General features: G+C 40.9%; 1 protein-coding gene across 1 annotated transcript; it reads right to left on the bottom strand.

The window, feature by feature from the left end:
* On the bottom strand, positions 1 to 19,267 carry LOC106088747 (uncharacterized). Its single transcript, XM_059369841.1, has 5 exons — positions 19,183 to 19,267; positions 18,472 to 18,571; positions 8,938 to 9,064; positions 7,259 to 8,877; positions 1 to 546 (listed from the first exon to the last, which is right to left on the bottom strand). Exons 1-5 carry the CDS (start codon positions 19,265 to 19,267, stop codon positions 141 to 143), a joined length of 2,337 nt encoding a protein of 778 aa, XP_059225824.1. The 3' UTR covers positions 1 to 140.
* Positions 19,268 to 21,535: the final 2,268 nt, after the last annotated feature.

Genomic DNA, 21,535 nt, shown 5'->3' with positions numbered 1-21,535 from the left:
TTTAGATTTATGTATTTTACTTTAAGTGGAGAGACCACTTTTGTTTTTATATCGAAAACACCACAGAAATCAAATACCAAAAGAAATATTTCACATTAAATTCGTCAATGATTGGTAACCCCCTACTCTCCATCTATCACCTACACTTGGCTATCTAGCATGTAGACAACACCAATGTTTGGATACCCCTTATCCTTAAGCGAAACACCATAAAATGGCTCTTGATCGGCTGGAACTTCTGGAAGAGGATCATTGGACACTCTTTTCGAACGATATGGTATTTCGGCATAGTTCATTAAATCTGCTGTACTTGAGACAGTCTGCAATGGTGTGAGATAAGCATTGTCTATGTCAGAATTCGGTAATGTATTTGAGGCTGGCATCTTAATGCCAGTTGAAGATTCCGAATTCACTGTTCCATTGCTGTTATTATTTTCAATTTGCGTGTAAGCCGGTATGATTTCATAAAGATTGGCATTCATATAACTCTGATAGCTGGCAACGCTCTCGGTGGATTTACGACGTCCTCTGTCATGTGGAAGGGGGCTGAAAATGAATTGGAATATATAGTTGATATTAGAAAACTACTTAATTTCAGCTAAATCGGGTCAAATATTTATTCTCTATAATCTGAAGATGTCAAATTGGGAGTAAGAAAATCGGAAAATCTGTTATAAGTATTCAATACCATATTATGAGGCCGGGCCGAATCTTATATACCCTTCACCATGGATCGCGTTTGTCAAGTTCTTTGAATGACTTTTTTCAATAGAAAATCGCCAGTCATAGAAAAACACCACTCCTCAAATTTCAGATAAATCGAGTAATAATTGCGCCCTCCAGAGGCTAAAAAAGTCAAACTGGGAGATCGACCGATATAGACCATACTTGGAACAGTTGTTGGAAGTCATACCAGAACGACATATGCAAAATTTCAACCATATTGGATAAGAATTGCGGCCTCAAGAAGTCTAATCGGGAGATCGGTTTATATGGCGGTCCACATCATGATATGAACTGATTTAGACCATACTCGACACAGTTATTGTCATGCTAAATTGCTGCCAAATCGTATAAGATTTACGCCCTCTAAAAGCTCAAGAAGTCAAGACCCAAAATCGGTTTATATGGCAGATATATCAGGTTATCAACCGATTTAGACCATACCTGGCACAGCTGTCGGAAGTGATACCAAAACATCAAGTGCAAAATTTCAGCCAAATCGGATAGGAATTGCGCCCTATAGAGACTTAAGAAGTCTAATCGGCCAAATCGGATAGGAATTGCGCCCTCTGGAGGCTTAAGAAGTCTAATGGGGATATCGGTTTATATGGCGGCTATATCAGGTTATGCACTGATATAGACTATACTTGACACAGTTGTTGGAAGTCATACCAGAACACTTGATGCAAAATTTCAGCCAAATCGGATAAGAAGTGCGCCCTCTAGAAGTCAAGACCCAAAGTCGGTTTATATAGCAACTATATCAAAACTTGGAAACAAATTTCAAAAATTTTCAGCGGTGGTTCTCCCCTCCTAATGCTGGCAACATTTGTGAGGTACTTTGCCAAGTAAAACTTCTCTCCAAAGAGGTGTCGCACTGCGGCACGCCGTTCGGCCTCGGTTATAAAAAGGAGGCCCCTTATCATTGAGCTTAAACTTGAATCGGACTGCACTCATTGATATGTGAGAAGTTAGCCACTGTTCCTTAGTGGAATGTTCATGGGCAAAATTTGCATAGCAGCTATATCGAAATATGGTCCGATTTGGACCAATTCGGCACGGACATTGAGTGGCACAATAAATACCATTCACAGTTCAATTTTGTAGAACAAAATATTGGGCTTTATGGCAGCTATATCATAATATAGACCTATGGGAGCCATATTGAACGCGGATGTTGTAGAGTCTAGCACAGCTCACTGTGTCACATTTCGGCGAAATTTGGTAATAAAAGATGCTTGTATGGTCCAAGGACTAAGATCAGGAAATCGGTATATATGGCAGCTATATCCAAATACAGACCGATCTGAACCATTTACGGCACGGTTGTTGAAAAGCCTAACAAAAGTCACTGTGTCAAATTTCAACGAAATCGGTTAATAAATGCGCCTTTTATGGGCCCAAGACCCAAAATCAAGAGATCAGTCTATATGACTGCTATATTCAAGTATAACCCGATCTTGACCATACTTAGTACGAATGTCGAGGAGCCTAGTGCAAACCATTACGCCGAATTTCAGAGTAAATGGATAAAAAATGTGGCCTATACCCTTAATTTGACAGATTGGTCTATATGGGGGCTATATCTAGATATAGTCCTATATTGCTCATCTTCGAACTTTACCTACCTATGAACAAAAAATAATCTGCGCACGGTTTCCGTTAATTATCTTCATTTTTAAAGCCTGTAGCGTGATTTCAACAGACAAACGGACGGACATGGCGAGATCGTCAAGAAGTTAAATTTGAGAATCGGTTTATATGGCAGAAATATCAAAATGTGGACCCATATTGGACCCATTCACAACCCCAACCAACCTACACTAATAGGAAGTATTTGCGCAAAATTTCAAGCGTGTATTCTTACTCCTTCAAGGTTAGCGTGCTTTCGACACACAGACAAACTGACAGACGGACGGGCATGGCTAAATTGACTTGGAATGTCAACAATGTCGATGTGTTACAAAGGGAATGACGAAATAAGTATAGCCCCATCCTACGGTGATTCGTGCGGATTTTCATGCTATTTCTCCCATCAGACTTCTCCCCAGGTGGTGGATATTTGAATGCTCGCAGATATGACGGGTACGACAGAAATAAAATATGCGGGGCGTTCCAACAAGTTAGCACAAGCAGGGGGTCTCCCGCTTGCCCGAATACGATCATGATGGGTTCATGCAATAGGGTCGGCAGCGGATGAGACAAAGGAAATGGTGGCGCTTGCAGATCTTCAGAAGATTCGCCATCGAGAAAGCCCGGCATAGTGGGTCGCTGGCAGCCCCAGCACTAGGCACCATCCATCTAAAAAAAAATCAGGATTACAAAAACATCAACAAAAAATAATTGAACTGACAACTCCCCGATGACCGACCTATGGATTCAGAAAACGGTTTATGATTTCAACATGGAACGTCAGAACTCTCTCAGGGACATCGAGACTTCCAAATCCAGAACGAGATGTCAAACTTCAACCGAGACATCCTCGGTTAAGTGAATTATGATGGCCGAAATCCGGAACTATGGATCTTTAAGGTGGCTACCACTGCATTTTTTTAGGCAATGAAATCTACCGAATAAATGGGGTGGGTCTTTTACTGTCGCCAGAAGCAAAGCGAGCTCTTCTATCATACAATGTTATATCTGAACGCGTCATTCCGCAAGATATCCTTTGTAGAATGCTACGCGCCAACCGAACCCGATGACGACGAATCAAAGGATCAATTCTATTCCCAACTCAACTCAGTGACACCCTCTCTACCAAAAAGAAACATTAAACTTGTTATTGGAAATTTCAATGCCAAGGTGGGCCATAACAACAGTGATCTACAATCAATCATGGAAATGCAAGGATACCAGGAATGACAATGGCAACAAATTGGTTGATTTCTGCTCAATAAACCTGCTCTTTATTGGAGGCACAAAATTCCCCCATAAAAATATACACAAATATAATTGGGAATCACCAGACGGATACACCCGTAATCAAATCGACCATGTACTTACCAGCAAACTCTTTTTGGGTTTGCTGATGGATGTGAAAACTAGACGAGGAGCCGACATAGATTGTGACAACATGTTATTAGTGATGAGGACGATGACGCCTCGGAATTTACAACGCCCGAACACCAATTAGAGCGATGACGCGTTTTTTTTTTCAGCTCCGAACAACCAGCAACCGAGGACATAAACTCCGACCTCTCCTGTGCGCCGAAACCCACGCAGGGATATAGCTACGGCCCTGATAAACTGTTGCGGTATGGGGAATACCTAGAGATGGACGATGGCTAAATATCCAAAAGGTATATACACAGGTATTTACCCAATTTACCAGGTCAATTTACCCAGTCAAAAGCTGGGTATTTATAATTTTGCCAATATCTTGGGTATACAAATATTTTCCAAAAAATGTTTAATAATTTTGTATTCTTTGTATATAAACCTGATCTTCTGATGTCATAAAATCGGATTTTAGTTATATTTATATAGCCGCTGTATAGACCAATCTCCAGCCCTAAAGTCTTGAGGCAATAAATTGGTAATTTTTCATCCGATTTCGATGAAATTTGGCACAGTGAGTTCTGGAAGAACTCTACCCATTTCTGTGAAATGTGGTTCAGGTCGGACTATATTTGGATATAGTTGCCCTTAGACCGCCAAATCGGACGAAAATTGCGATCGGTTTATATGGGGGCTATATAAGGTTCTTGGCCGATTTGGACCGTACTTGGTTGGAAGTCATAGTAAAACATGCAAAATTTCAGCCAAATCGGATGAAAATTGTGGCTTCTAGGGGCTCAAGAAGTCAAATTGGGAAATCCGTTTGTATGGGAGCTATATCAGGTTATAGACCGATTTGGATTGTGCTTGGCACAATTATTGGTAGTCAAAAAGGAAAATTACATGCAAAATTTCATCCAAATCGGACTAAAATTTCGGTCTCCAGGGGCTCAAGAATTTAAATCTGAAGATCGGTTTATATGGGAGCTATATCAGGTTACAGATTGATTTGGACCGTAGTCCAAGTCATAGTAGAACTCTACATGCTCAATTTCAGCCAAATCGAACAAAAATTTCGGCTTCCAGGGTCTCAAGAAGTCAAATCGGGAGATCGGTTTATATGGGAGCTATATCTAAATCTAAACCGATATGATCCATTTGCAATCCCAAACGACCTAAATCAAAATTAAATATCTGCGCAAAATTTCAAGCGGCAAGCTTTACGCGCTCGACCTCTATCGTGATCTCGACAAACGGTCGGACGGATGGACATGGCTAGATTGATTCAGAATGACGAGACGATCAAAAGTATATATACTTTATGAGGTCTTAGAAGAATATTTGAAAGTGTTACATTGGTGGTGGGTATAAAAAGGATATCGAGGGGCTTATCACAATTCATTGTCCCAAATTTCAACGAAATCGGACAATAAATGTGGCATTTCTGGGACCAAGACCTTAAATCGGTAGGTCGGTTATATCGCAGCGATATCCAAATCCAGAGCTATTTGAACCAAATCGAAGAAGGAAGTCAAGTGGCATAACACAACTCATTGTCCAAAATTTCAGCGAAATAGGACAATAAATGAGCTTTTTATGGGCCCGAAGCCTTAAATGGAGAGATCAGCCTATATGGCAGCTATATCCAAATCTGATCCGGCCTAGGCCAAATCGAAAAAGGATGTCGAGTGGCCTTACACAACTTACTGTCTCAAATTTCAGCAAAATCAGTTAAAACATGTGAGAGCGTGCTATGTTCGGCCAAGCCGAATCTTATATACCCTCCAACATGGATCGCATTTGTCGAGTTCTTTTCCCGGCAACTCTTCTTAGGCAAAAAAAGGATAAAAGAAAAGATTTGCTCTGCTATTAGAGCGATATCAAGATATGGTCCGGTTCGGACAACAATTAAATTATATGTTGGAGACCTGTGTAAAATGTCAGCCAATTCGGATAAGAATTGTGCCCTTTTGGGGGATCAAGGAGTAAACTAGAGAGATTGATTTTTATGGGAGATGTATCAGGCAACAGACCAATTCAGACCATAATAAACACGTATGTTGGTGGTCATGAGTGGATCCGTCGTACAAAATTTCAGGCAAATCGGATAATAATTGCGACCTCTAGAGGCTCAAGAATTCAAGACCCCAGATCGGTTTATATGGCAGCTATATCAGGTTATGCACCGATTTGAACCATACTTGGCACAGTTGTTGGATATTATAACAAAACACGTTTTGCAAAATTTCATTCCAATCGGATAATAATTGCGTCCCCTAGTGGCCCAAGAACTCAAAACCCCAGATCGGTTTATATGGCAGCTATACAAAAACGTGGACCGATAATGCCTATTTACAATCCCAACCGACCTACACTAATAAGAAGTATTTGTGCAAAATTTCAAGCGGCTAGCTCTACTCCTTCAAAAGTTAGCGTGCTTTCGACAGACAGACGGACGGACGGACGGACAGACTGACGGACATGGCTAGTTCGACTTAAAATGTCGAAGTCAAGACCCAGACTTCGTGAGCTTTTAGAAGGCGGAATTCTTATCCGATTTGACTGAAATTTTGCACATAGTGTGTTGACATCACTTCCAACAACCGTGCGATGTATGGTCCAAATCGGTCCATAACAATTTTCATCCAATTTGACTGAAATTTTGCACATAGTGTTTTGATATATCTTTCAACAACTGTGCGATCGGTCCATAACCTGATATAGCTCCTATATAAACCGATTTTGGGTCTTGACTTCTTGAGCTTTTAGAAGGCGCAATTCCTATCCGATTTGGCTGTAATTTTGCACGTGGTGTTTTGGTATCATTTCCAACATTTATGTTAAATGTGGTTCACATCGGTCGATACCCTGATATAGCTGTCATATAAACCACCCGGGATCTTGAGTTCTTGAGCCTCTAGAGAGCGCAATTCTCATCCGATTTGGCACAGATTTTGTACAACGGCTTCTCCCAAGGCCTTCAACATACGTGTGCAATATGGTCTGAATCGATCTATAACTTGACACAGCTCCCATATAAACTGATCTCCCGATTTTGCTTCTTGAGCACCGAATCGGACACTTTAACTTGTTTTGCCTAAAAAGATATGGTGGAGGGTATATAAGATTCGGCCCGACCGAACTTGGCACGCTTTTACTTGTTTTATTAGTTATTCTAGTGACTTTGCATGGATTAGTCCATGTAAAGTGGTAAAAATCGTTTAATGAAGTTTGCGCATGCCCCCTTTCCACCATGTACATGTCGTCACTTAAAAATCCACCCCCTATTTGACTTTATCAAGCATATCACCTCGGTAGCGAGCTCGCCATACCTGGTAGGGAGTCGTGAATTCGACTCCCACAAGAGTCTTCGATCTGTCGCTAAGTGTGACATCACAGCGAACTAAACATTGTCTAAATGATCCTCTTGTTAAGAAAGATCTCGATCATATTTCTACAACACTGAATCATTTCCTTAAAGAATCCATTCGATTAAGTTTTTGTCTCATACTAAAGAAATTTCTTATACTCCTCTTACCTTTTTATCGCCAATTGGCTTTCCTTTTCCTTTATAGATTTAATCGATTTCGCCCGTGGCATTACCACAATGTCACCGCTATGGCAGCTTGCCATGGTGACCCGTTTGCTGCCCTTTAAAAGAATCGGTTTATGTTTCAGCAACAAATAGATCATAAGAATACCAGCAAATGAGAAAATGACAATTCCGAATACAACCAGAGATAAGCCAGTGACCTTCATGTCGCGGGTAATCCAAGCACTGCTCTGAATGGACAAATTACTACCCACTTGTATAGATTTGCAGTTGAAAGGCGATATGGTCGTTTGATCGTGCAGCACCATGCAAAATGTATAGGCCATATTGGGTATCAATTCGCTGACCGTGGTCACCGAGGATAGTGATTTGTAACAGCCTAGCCCATATTCTTTGTAGTTGACTTCCATTTTCTGATATTGAGTGGTGACCTTGTTGAACCAAATCAGTCCAATAGTCTCGCTAAGCATCTCTTGCGATGATGAAGAACTGGAGGAGCCCGATGAAATTAAACTGCTCTCAGAGCTATCTATGATAACATCCACTTCTAATTCATCCCTAAGACGTAGCGTGAAGTCCACCAAAGGCCATTTCAAATGTTGTTTGACATAATCATCCTTTTGCATACCCGTTGAACATCTCAATTCTACCAGGCCGGGTGTGGACGATGGTATTGATGAGTCTTCAGAGGGTGTTGTGGTGATTATGAGCTCCGTAGTCGTTGTTCTTGAAGAAACCCTGTCAAACTCATAATCATGTATGGGAGGTAAAGAACTCAGAATATACTTGGACGTGGTTGTGGTTATCTCAACCGCATTTGCCTCACATATGCGGTCATCAAACACATCCCAATTGGCATAGGCCTGCGGATCGGAGCACACCAGTTTTGTGGTCTGGTAAACAAAAATATCCTTCATGTCCTTTTGCAGGCTACACGAGCACTCCCACTCATTGTCGTTGGCGTAAATTTTCATATCCCTCGGTATTTCATGCCATCCGAAGATAGTGCGCGTAATGGTCTTCAACTTGTTATGCGACAAATCCAAATACTCCAGGGTGGAGGTGAAGCCAGCAAATATATAGGCCGGCAGAAATTCCAAGTTGGAATGCGACAGGTCCATGTGCTCCACCATGGACAATTTGCTAAACTTGGCGTCGGTGAGGCTGCTGCCAAAATTATTGTAACTGAAATCCACATAAACCAAATTGCTGAGCAGATTCTCGCTTCCCGTCATATTTTGCACACAGAACAGGCCCACCTGCATTGTCAGATATTTAATGTCATACTTGACATAATCCAAAAAGTCGCCGTTTACGAAACTAAGAGGATCCTCTCTCTGGATTACAGATAATGATTGGAAATCCTTTGATATGCCCTCAAAGAAGTCTTTTCGCATCTGCACCAATTTCAAATTCTCAAAATAGATTTTCTGAAAGACTCCATTGGCAAAGGCACCCGCCGCCACGTCGCTTATGTTCGAAGAGGCCAAATAAAGAATTTCCACCTTGTCCCTGTAGTCACCCAAGAACCCGTAGTGGATTGTGTTGTTAGGAAATTCATAGCTGTACAGGCGTAACTCCTCAATGCGATTACAGCTGATATTCTAAAATGTAGGGGTTTTTTTTAATTGCAACAGGAGTACTTTCCAATAGAACCAACTTACATTTTTTACGGCCACAAAATTGATGTCATATTCAATTTCGCTCGATCTTCCATTAAAACATACAAATTTACAAAGCATCTGCACACAGTTGGGGGGAAATGTCGAAATTGTGATGTTGATGTAAGGACTGGAAGAGGGCAAAAAAAACTTGTAATGAATGTAACAATTAACAAGTAAAAACCCTGTTAAGTTCGGCCGGGCCGAACCATGGGAACCCATCACGAAGGAATTCTGCTAAAAATGTATACAAAAAAAATTTTAGTTGAAGGGCATAAATTTATACAAAAAATTTTAGTTGAAGGGCATAATTTTATTCTACATACCAAACTTCTGTCAAACCAGCAAAAATAAAAGCTCTAGGAACCGAACAAGGATCAATGAGAAACAGGTTTACACGGAAGCTACATCAGCTTGACCTATTTGGACCGTACTAAACACATTTGTTGGAAGTCATAACAGAACACTTTGTTCCAAATTCCAGCCAAATCGGACAAAAATTTGCACAGTTGTTGGAAGTCGTAACAGAACACTTCGTGCAAAACTTAACCCAAATCGGACAAAAAATTGCAGCTTCCAGGGGCTCAAGAAGTCAAATCGGGAAATCGGTTTAAATGGTAGCTATATCAGATTATAGACCGATTTGAACCGTACTTGGATCAGTTGTTGGAAGTCATAACAAAATATCACGTGCAAAGTTTCAGCCAAATCGGATGAAAATTGCGACTTCCAGGTGCTCAAGAAGTCAAATCGGGAGATCGGTTTATATGGGAGCTATATCAGGATTGGCATTAGGGGGAGGGTCTGTTTAGAGAAGTTTTGGCGTGGGGGGGCCGCTGGGTACTTGGATTCAAATTTTAATACCATATTCGTTTTCTGGTCTCCAATACCTTTCATTTGATACCCTTATTGTGTCCATAGGACCACTTTCGGATATGGGTGGCGTTTTTGGGGTACGGGGACCCTCCCCCCGATATCTAAAAATTATATAGCCTATGTTTCTTCCAGAAAAACGTACACAATCTATGAAAATTTTAAGAAAATCGGTTCAGCCAAGTATCATGTAATCATAATGGGCCTAATGGCGTTTTTGAGGGGTGGTGTGGCCCTCTATACTTCGATATGATTTTGTATGCCAGATTCGAAATCTACTCTCGAATACCTTTCATTTGACCCCAATATTGAACTGACGGTCCAATATGTCTGTTTGGGGGAGTTTTGGGGTTGGGGCAATATTCGTATTCTACTCTCCAATTGTCTCGATCGGTCCACTTTTGATTTTGGGATGTGTTTTTGGCATTAGGGGGAGGGTCCGAACGAAATTTGAGAAAATCGGTTCTGCCGTTTTGCGGATCCGAGTAGTATACATCCGTGATTGGCTAATGTGCTCATTTTGGGCGTTTTTGTGAGGGACTCTCTATACTTTGACATGAATTTATATACCAGATTCGTTATCTACTCCCGCATCCTTTCCTTTTGATACCCATATTGTCCTTATCAGTTCACTTTTGATTTTGGGTGGTGTTTTTTGGGTAAATTATAAAGCCTATTCCTACATCCTGACCATATTCGTTATCTACTCCCAAATACCTTTTATTTGAGTTCCATATTGTCCCGATCGGTCCGCTTTTATTTTTGGGTAGTACTTTTGGGGTTAGGGAGGCCACCGTAGCACAGAGGTTACCATGTCCGCCTATGACGCTGAACGCCTAAGTTCGAATCTTGGCGAGAACATCAGAAAAAATTTTCAGCGGTGGTTTTGTCCTCCTATTGCTGGCAACATTTGTGAGGTACTATGCCATGTAAAACTTCTCTCAAAAGAGGTGTCGCACTGTGGCACGTCGTTCGGACTCGGCTATAAAAGGAGGCCCCTCATTGAATCGGACTGCACTCATTGATATGTGAGAAGTTTTCCCCTGTTCCTTAGTAGAATGTTTATGGACAAAATTATCATTTGCATTTTGGGGTTAAGTGGGAGGGTCCGCCCCCCTTCCGATATAAAAAATTATATAGCCTATGTTTCCGTTCAGACCAACCTACACAATCCGTGAAAATTTCAGCCATTTTTGAGTCTATACCGAACAAACAAACAAACCGACAAACAAACATACAAACAAACAAACACAAATTAAATTTTTTATATATGATGGGGTCCTAGATCAATATTTTGAGGTGTACCCCCACAATACCCCCATTCTATGGTGGTGGGTATAAAAAAGGAAAAATCACAAGGAAAGGAATAAATACTGACAAGTATGGCAGACCCCCGTGCCTGGCTAAACCCCAAGTACTTAATACAAGTTTTTATGCCCTGCACCACTACTGTGGTAAAGGGTATTATAACTGTTTGTAACACCCAGAAGAAAGAGAGATAGACCCATTGATAAGTATACCGATCGACACAAAATCACTTACTGATTTGATTTAGCTATGTCCGCCTGTCTGTCCATGTTAGTTTGTGTACAAAGTACCGGCAGCAATTTTCGTCCGATCGTCTTAAAATTTGGTACAGGCATGTTTTTCGGCCTAGAGATGAAGCCTATTGAATTTGTTAAAAATCGGTTCAGATTTATATATAGCTCCAATATATATGTGCGTCCGATTTGAAGTAATAATGCAATAAAATGGTCATTTGTTAACAGAAATCTCGAAACTACGGGAGCAAGGATGTTTTTTTTCAAGATTAGGAAAACTAGGATAGGCAAAAATCCTCATATTGCGACATCAGGCCGCCCAACAAACAGGGGGCTAACGACGAGACAATCACCGTCACTCCTAATATTGGGAAGACTAGGAAAAATCCTAATACTAAAACAACAGGCAGTGCAGCGGCGAGAGAACCAACACAGCCTAACGAACAGGGTACCGACGACTGACCCATCACCGATTTTAAGATTCGGAAGACTAGGATAGGTAAGGATCCTAATATTGAAACATCAGGCAATTCAGCGACAGGAGTCTCAATGCAGTCTAACAGTGAGCCGACGGTGGAACCGTCACCTACTCCCAAGAAACCCATTAACTTAAGATTTGGAAGACTTAGATAGGCAAAGATCCTAGTATTGAAACAACAGGCAGTGCAGGGACAGGAAACTTAATAAGCCTAACGAGCAGGGACCCGACGATGGAACCATTACCGACTTTAAAAAGATTTGGAAGATTAGGCAAAGAACCGAATACGAAAACATCAGACATTGCAGTGACAAGAAAGTTAATGCAGCCTAATGAGCAGGGAGCGAAGGATGAGATCATCACTCATTCCTAAGAAGCCTATTTACTGGAGGACCAATGATTGAGGTTATCCTGATAAACCTCCACCGAATCTGCATAACCAACTAATGCTCCACCACTTACGCTCTGATGGAGAAAATCAGCAAGGGCAAGATTCATATTGCCTTCACTCAGGAGCCATGGACGACCCGGAACAACGTCGGTTGTCAACGTCGGATGCAACAGAGGTGCGACGGTGGAGCATACGCCGGAGCTGCAACGGCTGGTAAGAAAGCAAAACAGACAGTAAACGAGGACTAATAGGGTGCGATGCGTACTCTAACCACAGCTCGTGATACCAACACTAATAAGCGGGGCAAACCCTGGCAGAGTTCTTGAATACTACCGACCTAATAACAGTGAATATTGGTAACACCTCTACCTTTGTTAATAAGATTAGGGAGGAGATATTAGATGTGACGATATGTTCAGAAAAACTGATCGATGAGGTTCAGGATTGGAGGGTCTCCATGATGCACTCTTTCTCTGACCATCGCTACATTAGGTTTAGAATAGCACTGCCAGAGCTGAATCCGATAAGCTTCCGGAATAAGTTGAAAACCAACTGGACAAAATTCGCAAGACTACTCAGAAGAAGACTTGGGCAAGATAATTTAGATTGTCCAAGCATAGAAGAGATTACGAAAATGTCAACAGGATTACGACTGCACTGGTTGGGTCCTTCGAAGATATTTGTCCTCTTAGGGAAAGGAAATCAGCCCAAGAAAATCCCTGGATGTCAGCGGAGATTCGCAACACTGGGAAAGAGGTCCGCAGACTTTATAACGGAGCACATCGTAAAAAAGCGGAAGTATATTGGGATGTGTATTACACGCGGCTCAAGGAATACAATAAAATTATCAGAGCGGCAAAACGTGCCATCTGGAAGCTTTTGCGCTCATAAAGTGGCCAAGATTAAAAAAATTCTCTCAAAACCCCATGTCCAAACTGAAACTTTAGTAGACGACTTGGGAATAAGAGCAGGGACAACGGAGAACATGTTGAGGCTTTTGATAAAAACCCATTTTCCACAAGATACGACAGGACTCACGGAGACACCCGAATCTTGGAATAATGACGTTGATCGAAGGTTTACAATTACGGAATTTATGGTGAAGGAATCCTTGAGGAGCTTCAAACCATTTAAGTCACCCGGACCTGATGGAATATTTCCGGCGTTACTACAGAAAGAGGCAGACTATTTGGCGCTTCATCTGGCCAAAATTTCCACAGCGTGCCTAGGACCTTCATATACTCCGAAAGCCTGGCAAGGGTGTTGTTTATATCCAAGCCCGGCAAGGCAAATTATGCGACACCAAAGGCCTACAGACCCATAAGCCTCACGTCCTTTCTACTCAAAACCATGGAACGTATTGTAAACACCATGGTAAAGAGTAGGACATCCAGCGAACTGCTCAAATGCAAACAGCATGCCTATGTCAAGGGAAGGTCGCTGGAGACTGCCCTGCAGGAGGTTGTGCATAAAATAGAAGAATCCTTACCGCCAAAACGGTATGGTATGGCGGTATGCATTGACATTGAAGGGGCTCATGGTATAAATATAAGAAGTGAAGAAAGTGGCACAGGACATGTCACAGACGACATCTTATCGCCACTCCTATGGGTGACCAGCATAAATTACCCATTACGGATGGTGACACTGGAGGGATTTGAACCCGTCTGTTACGCAGACGATCTAATAACACTTCGAATAGGTAAGGATCTGAAGCAGCTATGCAGTGAGACCGAAAGGGTCTTGCATATGGCACACGACTGGGCTGGACCTAGGGGCTTCAATGTTAACCCAGAGAACACTGAAATCTGCCTGTTCACGAGAAAGGCGAAGGTGGGGCAATTTAACGCACCACGTTTCCTCAATATGACGACTTCGATATCTGAGAAGGTCAGATACTTAAGTATGATCTTGGACAGGAAACTGAATTGGAAGTGTCACATTCAGGAGCGTACTGAGAAGGCTAACAGATGTTGGGCACTATGTAGATGGGCTGTAGGCTGGCTCGAAATGGGGCCTGAATCCGAGGATAGCCCACTGGCTCTACAGGAGCGTGATTAGAACAATACTTACTTACGCCTCTGTAGTTTGGTGGACTGCTATGTAGAAAAAGTGCGACATAAGGACCATACAACAGGTTCAGAGAATATGTTGTCTTCGCATAGGCGGAGCGATGAGGACCATGCCCACTAGGGCACTGGAGACTATTCTAGATATCCGACCCATCGACATACAGATTAAGCGTGAGGCAGCCACTGCGGCTATAAGACTTAAGGCGATGGAAGAATGGATTGAGGATGGGAGAAGCTCATCGAGGCGACGATAGAAAACCTGAAAGGAAGGGAAGAGGTTTCCGATCAGGTACCTGAGATGAACTTTGAAGTCGAGTGCGAGGCACTGCTACCATGGACACAGTCATGGATTGAATGAACCCTAGTATTGCCATCTGGAAGATCATGTTACACGGATGGATCAAAGCTAGAAGACGGAGTGGGCCTGGGGTCTACATTGAGAACCCAGGGACTGAGATCTGTTTTAGACTGCCTGACCATAGTGCGGTCCTGCAGGCGAAGATCCGGGCGATCACAGAATGCGTAAAGTGGTGTGGTGCTAACGCGAGGACGTCGAGTGTGAACATCTTTACCGACAGTAAAATTGCCCTAAGGGCAATAACAACCAGGAAGGTAAGGTCACTAACAGTCTTGCAGTGTAAGAAGGAGATTAACGCCTTCTCTGAGGATGGCAAAATCCGCATCGTTTGGGTGCCGGGTCATAATACAGTCTTTAAAAATAGAGATATTGAGCTGTAGCTTTGCACAGATTCTTTTTGTTCATAGGTAGGTTTAGTTCAAAGATAAGCTATATCGGACTTTATATTGATATAGCCCCCATATAAACCGATCAGCCGATTTAAGGACTTAGGCCCATAAAAGCCACATTTATTATCCGATTCTGCCAAAATTTGGGACAGTGAGTTGTGTTAGGGCCTTCGACATCCCTCTTCAATTTGGCCCAGATCGGTTCCGATTTTTAAAGAGCTGCCATATAGACCGATCTCCTAATTTAAATCTTGGCCCCATAAAATTTGACACAGTGACTTATGTTAGGATTTTCGACATCCGCGTCGTAAATGGTTCAGATCGGTCTTTATTTGGATATAGTTACCAAAAGAAGAAAGAGCGTAAAGTAAATCGCATCAACCATCTCCGAGATTTGGCGTTTCTGAAAATTAGGGAGGAGTCCTCCGCCCTACAGATATCAACAAGTAAGAGTGTGCTAAGTTCGGCCAGGCCGAATCTTATATACCTATATCAAGTTATTGTCCGATTCGGACCATAAATAAATGCTGAACATTGTAGAAGTCATTGTGTAAATTTTCAGTTCATTTGGATAAGAATTGCGCCTTGTTGGGGCTCAAGAAGCAAAATCGGTAAATAGAAGCTGTATCAAGCTATTGATCGATTCAGACCATATTAGACACGTATGTTGAAGGTCATTAGAGAAGCTGTTGTACAAAATTTCTGCCAAATCGGATGAGAATTGCGCCCTCTAGAGGCTCAAAAAGTCGAGATCCCAGATCGGTTAATATGGCAGCTGCATCAGGTTATATACCGATTTGCGCCATACTTAGCACAGTTATTGGAAGTCTTAACAAAACACCTCATGATAAATTTCAGCCAAATCGGTTGAGAATTGCGCCCTCTAGCGGCTCAAGAATTCAAGATCCAAGATCGGTTTATTTGACAGCTATACCAGCTTATGAACCGATTTGAATCATACTTAACACAGTTGTTGGAAGTGATACCAAAACACCACGTCAGTGGTGGTTTCAGTCAAATCCGACGGGAATTGCGCCCTCTAGAGGCTCAAGAGTCAAGACCCAAGATCGGTTTACATGGCAGCTATATCAAAACATGGACGGATTTAAACCAAAATTAGCGTAGTTGTTGGAAGTGATACCGGAACACCACGTGCAAAATTTTGGTCAAATCGGGTAAGAAATGAGCCCCTTGGAGACTCAAGAAGTCAAGACCCAAGATCGGTTTCATGGCAGCTATATCAAAACATGGACCGATTTGGCCCTTTTACAATCCCAACGGACCTACACTAAACAAAGTATTTGTGCAAGCGGCTAGCTTTACTGCTTCGAAAGTTAGTGTGCTTTCGACAGACAGACGGACGGACGAACAGACGGACGGAAATGGCTAGATCGACTAAAAATGGCATGACGATCAACAATATAAATATACTTTATGGGGTCTCAGACGCATATTTCGATGTGTTACAAATCAAATGACGAAATTAGTATACCCCCATCCTATGATGGAGGGTATAAAAAACCAATATTTTGTTCTACAAAATTGAACAATGACTTGTACTTATTAGATCACCCAAATTAAGTCAAAATCGGACCATATTTCGATATTGCTGCCATGGGGGCATACATTAAGCATTTTTCACCGGATTATGACGAAAGGTGGTTAGCATATATACCCGATGTAGTGGGTATCCACCACTTGGCCTTTTTACTTGCTTTTACTAGTTATACCCACCACCGAAGGATGGGGGTATATTCATTTTGTCATTCCGTTTGCAACACATCGAAATATCCATTTCCGACCCTATAAAGTATATATACTCTTGATCAGCGTAAAAATCTAAGACGATCTAGACATGTTCGCCCGTCTGTCCGTCTGTCTGTTGAAATCACTCTACAGTTTTTAAAAATAGCGATATTGAGTTGAAACTTTGAAACAGATTCTTTTTTTGCTGAAATTTGCGACAGTGAGTTAAATTGAGCCCCTAAACATCTATCTATAATTTGGCTCAAATCGGTCCAGATTTGGATATAGCTGCCATATAGTCCGATCCGGCGATTTGGGGTCTTAGGCCCATAAAAGCCACATTTATTATCCGATTTCGCTAAAATTTGGGACTGTGAGTTGTGTTAGGCCCTTCGACTTCCTTCGCTAATTTGGCCCAGATCGGTTCAGATTTGGATATTGCTGCCATATAGACCGATCCTCCGATTTATGGTGTTAGGCCCATAAAGCCACATTTATTATCCGATTTTGCTGAAATTTGGGACAGTGAGTTGTGTTAACCCCTTCGACATCTTTCTTCAATTTGGTTCAGATCGGTCCAGATTTGGATATAGCTGCCATATAGACCGATTTCTTGATTTATGGTTTTGGGCCCATAAAATGCTCATTTATTGTCCGATGTCGCCGAAATTTCAGACAGTGAGTTAAGTTAAGCCCCTTGACATACTTCTGCAATATCGCACAGATCGGTCCAGATTTGGATATAGCTGCCATATAGACCGATATCTAGGTTTTAGGTTTTGGGGCCATAAAAGGCGCATTTATTGTCCGATTTCGCCGAAATTTGAGACAGTGCTTTGTGTTAGGCTCTTCGACATTTTTATGCAACTTGGCCCAAATCGGTCCAGATTTGGATATAGCTGCCATGTAGACCGATATCTCGATTTAAAGTCTTGGCCCCATAAAAGGCGCATTTATAATCCGATTTCATTGAAATTTGACACAGTGACTTATGTAAGGCTTTTCAACATCATCGTACATGGTTTAGATCGGTTTATTTTCAGATATAGCTACTGTACTTATTAGTATTTGGTCCAAATCGGAACATATTTTGATATAACTGATATGGGACATAAGGTATGCAATTTTCACCGGATTTTGATGAAAGGTGGTTGACATATATACCCCAGGTGGTGGGTATCCAAAGTTCGGCCCTGCCGAACTTAACGCCTTTTTACTTCTTTTCGGTTCTATTCCACTATGCGTGGGTATATTGGAAATCATCCTTAAAAATGTATCATTTTTCATCACAAGCAAGTTGTACGCATTTGTGCATTTCTAAGAAACTGTTAATAGTTTTATGGCGCACATGTAGTTTATTTACTCATAATAAAAACAGCTTGTTTTCTCTAATTTCTTGTATAAAATGAACAACGCAATTACATGCGAAATGGCCAATAAAATGAAGATATGTTCACCTACCATTTGTTTATATTGGCTTTAGGCCATAAAAAGTTCATCGTCATTGTACACCTACTACACTACTAGGCAAGTCCAGTTCAATAACTGCATACCCAAAGAAGCTTTCAACCAAACAGAAAAAAGCTTTTAAAAACTTTTGTTAATCACCACAAATTTTATTCTGCGGGATTTTGAAAGAATTCTAGAAGGGAACAAGTTCCTTTAACTTTTACTTTCATTTTTACTCACTTTGCTTCCAACAAAGTATCCGTTAGTTTGACTACATTCTTCCAAATTTGCAATTTATTTGAAGAGTTTTCAGTTTCAGAGCACAGGACACAACCAAAACCTCCAAAAATATGTAAACACACACATATAAAAAAATGCTTTATAAGCATTTTATACAAATTAAACAAAATGTAAAAGTTGTTTTCTATTTTCAGATAGAGTCTAAAATATTTTCTCTCTAAATTTGACACTCTTTCAATCTAATTGAGCGTTTATTTCAAAAACTTTTAAACACATATGACTTCTTTTTTTGCTATAAAAATCAATTATCGAAAGGATTTTATAATACATTGGTGTTTGATTCGACAATCATTAACGAATGCAATGAATAGTTGAAACTTTTTGTACTCTTTCTTGAACTGCGTCGAAGCTTCGAATGTTACACGAACCGAACTCTTTCAATACTCTTCGAATACTAAAGCCAAAATGATTTAGTTCAGATCTGTAAGGACACTTTCGCCATGAGTCGAAATGTGTTCAGACCTTTTGGGTGGGTGATATCAGAGGCGATACAGTTTTCCAGTGTTATCTGTATCATACTGACCAGCTTATCAGTCCCCATTGTATGGTGTTATCTGTTTTTAATGACACTCGTACGAGTATGTTTTGGGCTTTTGGGTGAATCTTCGCACCCCACCACAGGTGCAATGAATGAAAGTGAAATCGGCTTACCGCCGGAGTTCCATTCTATGTGAGAACGCTTCCATTTGGTCTGTGAAAAATTTTGTTTACACTTTTGCGAATTTGTGTTATTCATAACAATTTGTGATTGCCTTTGGTAGCTGGCTTGCTCGTTGTTTTAATAAGTTTCTTATCAACTACTGTTCGAAAATGGGGATGAATCCAAATAACCGTATGACAGGACTTGAAGTAAGTCTACTGAATACTAGGGTAATCAGAATAGAAAACCTCAATAGGTGAGCCGATATGGGGGGAATGGTTTACGCAAAGATGACTAGAAGAACAGAATGTAGAAGAAGGAAAAGAGAATAATATACAGGTCATAAAAGGAAGAACAAGTAAAAGCGTGCTAAGTTCGGCCGGGCCGAATCTTGGGAACCCACCACCATGGATTCTGCCAAAATATGGGAGCTACATCTAGTTAAAGACCGAATTAGACCGTAGTCTATTGATAGTCGTAACAGAACACGATATGCAAAATTTCACTCCAATTGGCGCAGTTATGAGAGTCATAACAAACTCTATATGCAAAATTTGAGCCAAATCGGATAAAAATAGCGGCTGGTAAACCCTTTTAGTAGAAACCAAATTATTCAACAAATAGGAACCATATTATCAAGAATACCTAATGAAAATATTGAATTTATGTGGATTCCCAGTCACTTTGGTATCACAGAAAATGAAAAAGTTGACAAGTTGGCAAAAGATGCACTAAATGGAAACACCAACTATGGCTTCAAATTTCAGTCCGCGGACTATAAGACTCAGATCAAAAAATACTTACATGGCTTATGGAACGATCACTGGACCTCTAATAACCAAACAAAATTATTTCAAATTCAAAATCAAATCCCATATAAATATACCCAACCGTCCTTACGACGAACAGATCTAGTTAAATTAAATAGACTAAAAATAGGACACTGTCTTATAACACACAAATATCTTATTGAAAAATCATCTCCACCGTGCTGCGAATGTGGCCAACTATTATCAATATATCATATTTTTAACACATGTAACAAATTTCTACCTACTAAAAATAAATATAATATAAAGGACATCACTATATTATCAAATGTAAATAATTTCAACAACGTTAAAAAATTTCTAACAGAAATAAATATGTATAACTTGATTTAATTTGTACATTAGTATAATATTGCATTGTAAAAATATGTACATCCTGTAAATTAAAAACACAAAATAATTAATTTGAACTATACAGGGTCTATATAACCTTCATGTGTTGGGGCCCTTCAAATTTTTAAATAAATAAATAAATAGCGGCTGGTAATGGCTCAAGAAATCAAATCAGGAGATCGGTTTATATGGGAGCTATATCATATTCTTAACCGATTAGAACCGTACCTGGCGTAATTTTTAGGGAGTCATAACAGAACACCATGCACAAAATTTCAGCCTAATCAGATGAAAATTGAGGCTTCCAGGCGCTCAAGAAGTCAAATCGGGAGATCGGTTTATATGGGAGCTATATCAGGCTATATCATGTTCTTGACCAATTTATACCGTACATGACAGCGTTGTTGGAAGTCATAACAGAACACTATGTGCAAAATTTTAGCCAAATCGGACAAAAATAGTGGCTTCCATGGGCTCAAGAAGTCAAATCGAGAGATCGGTTTATATGGGAGCTATATCCAAATCTGAACCGATATGGCCCATTTGCAATCCACAACGACCTACATCAATATAAAGTATCTATGCAAAATTTCAAGCGTCTAGCTCTACGCGTTCGACCGCTATCGTGATTTCGACAGACGGACGGACATGGCTAGTTCGAATCGGAATGTCGAGACAATCGGTCTTAAATTGTTCAGCGGGTAACACATCAGCTCCTGCTGCCTTGTTGTTCTTCAGTCGGGTCACTGCTACTTGCACCTCATTCTGACTAAGAGGTAAATATTCATCATGAGTGATTGGTTCTGCGGTATCCTCTTCGCCGCCATCATCGGACACTAACAGTTGGGTAAGATGTTCATTCCATATCCTCAGCACACTATCTATATGAGTTACCAGATTTACTTGTTTGTCTCTGTAGGAGGATGTGCCTGCACCAAAGCCGTCGGTTCGATGTTTAGTTCTTTGTTAGAATTTCCGGACTTCATTCTGACTCGGTTGCATCTCAATTCGCTCATACTCAATCCTTTTCTTTCTGCGGAATAGACGTTTCACCTCTCTCCTTTACTCCCTCTACCTCTCCTTCATCTGACTGGGTTGCTACTGATTGTAGGGTCGCTCTATATGCCGCATTCTTGGCTTCAGTCGAATTTCGACACTCTTGGTCGAGGCTTACTGCACCCAAGTACGAATTTCGCTGCAT

Source organism: Stomoxys calcitrans, chromosome 5, assembly GCF_963082655.1.
Source record: "Stomoxys calcitrans chromosome 5, idStoCalc2.1, whole genome shotgun sequence".
Classification (NCBI taxonomy): Eukaryota; Metazoa; Arthropoda; class Insecta; order Diptera; family Muscidae; genus Stomoxys; species Stomoxys calcitrans.
This window is presented reverse-complemented; position numbering and strand designations above follow the sequence as displayed.

Coding starts and splice junctions, on each gene's coding strand:
- LOC106088747 (XM_059369841.1), bottom strand. CDS start 19,267: ATGAATAACACAAATTCGCAAAAGTGTAAACAAAATTTTTCACAGACC. Junction 18,572..19,182: donor CATAGAATGGAACTCCGGCG/GTAAGCCGATTT, acceptor ATATTTTTGGAG/GTTTTGGTTGTGTCCTGTGC. Junction 9,065..18,471: donor GATACTTTGTTGGAAGCAAA/GTGAGTAAAAAT, acceptor GCCCTCTTCCAG/TCCTTACATCAACATCACAA.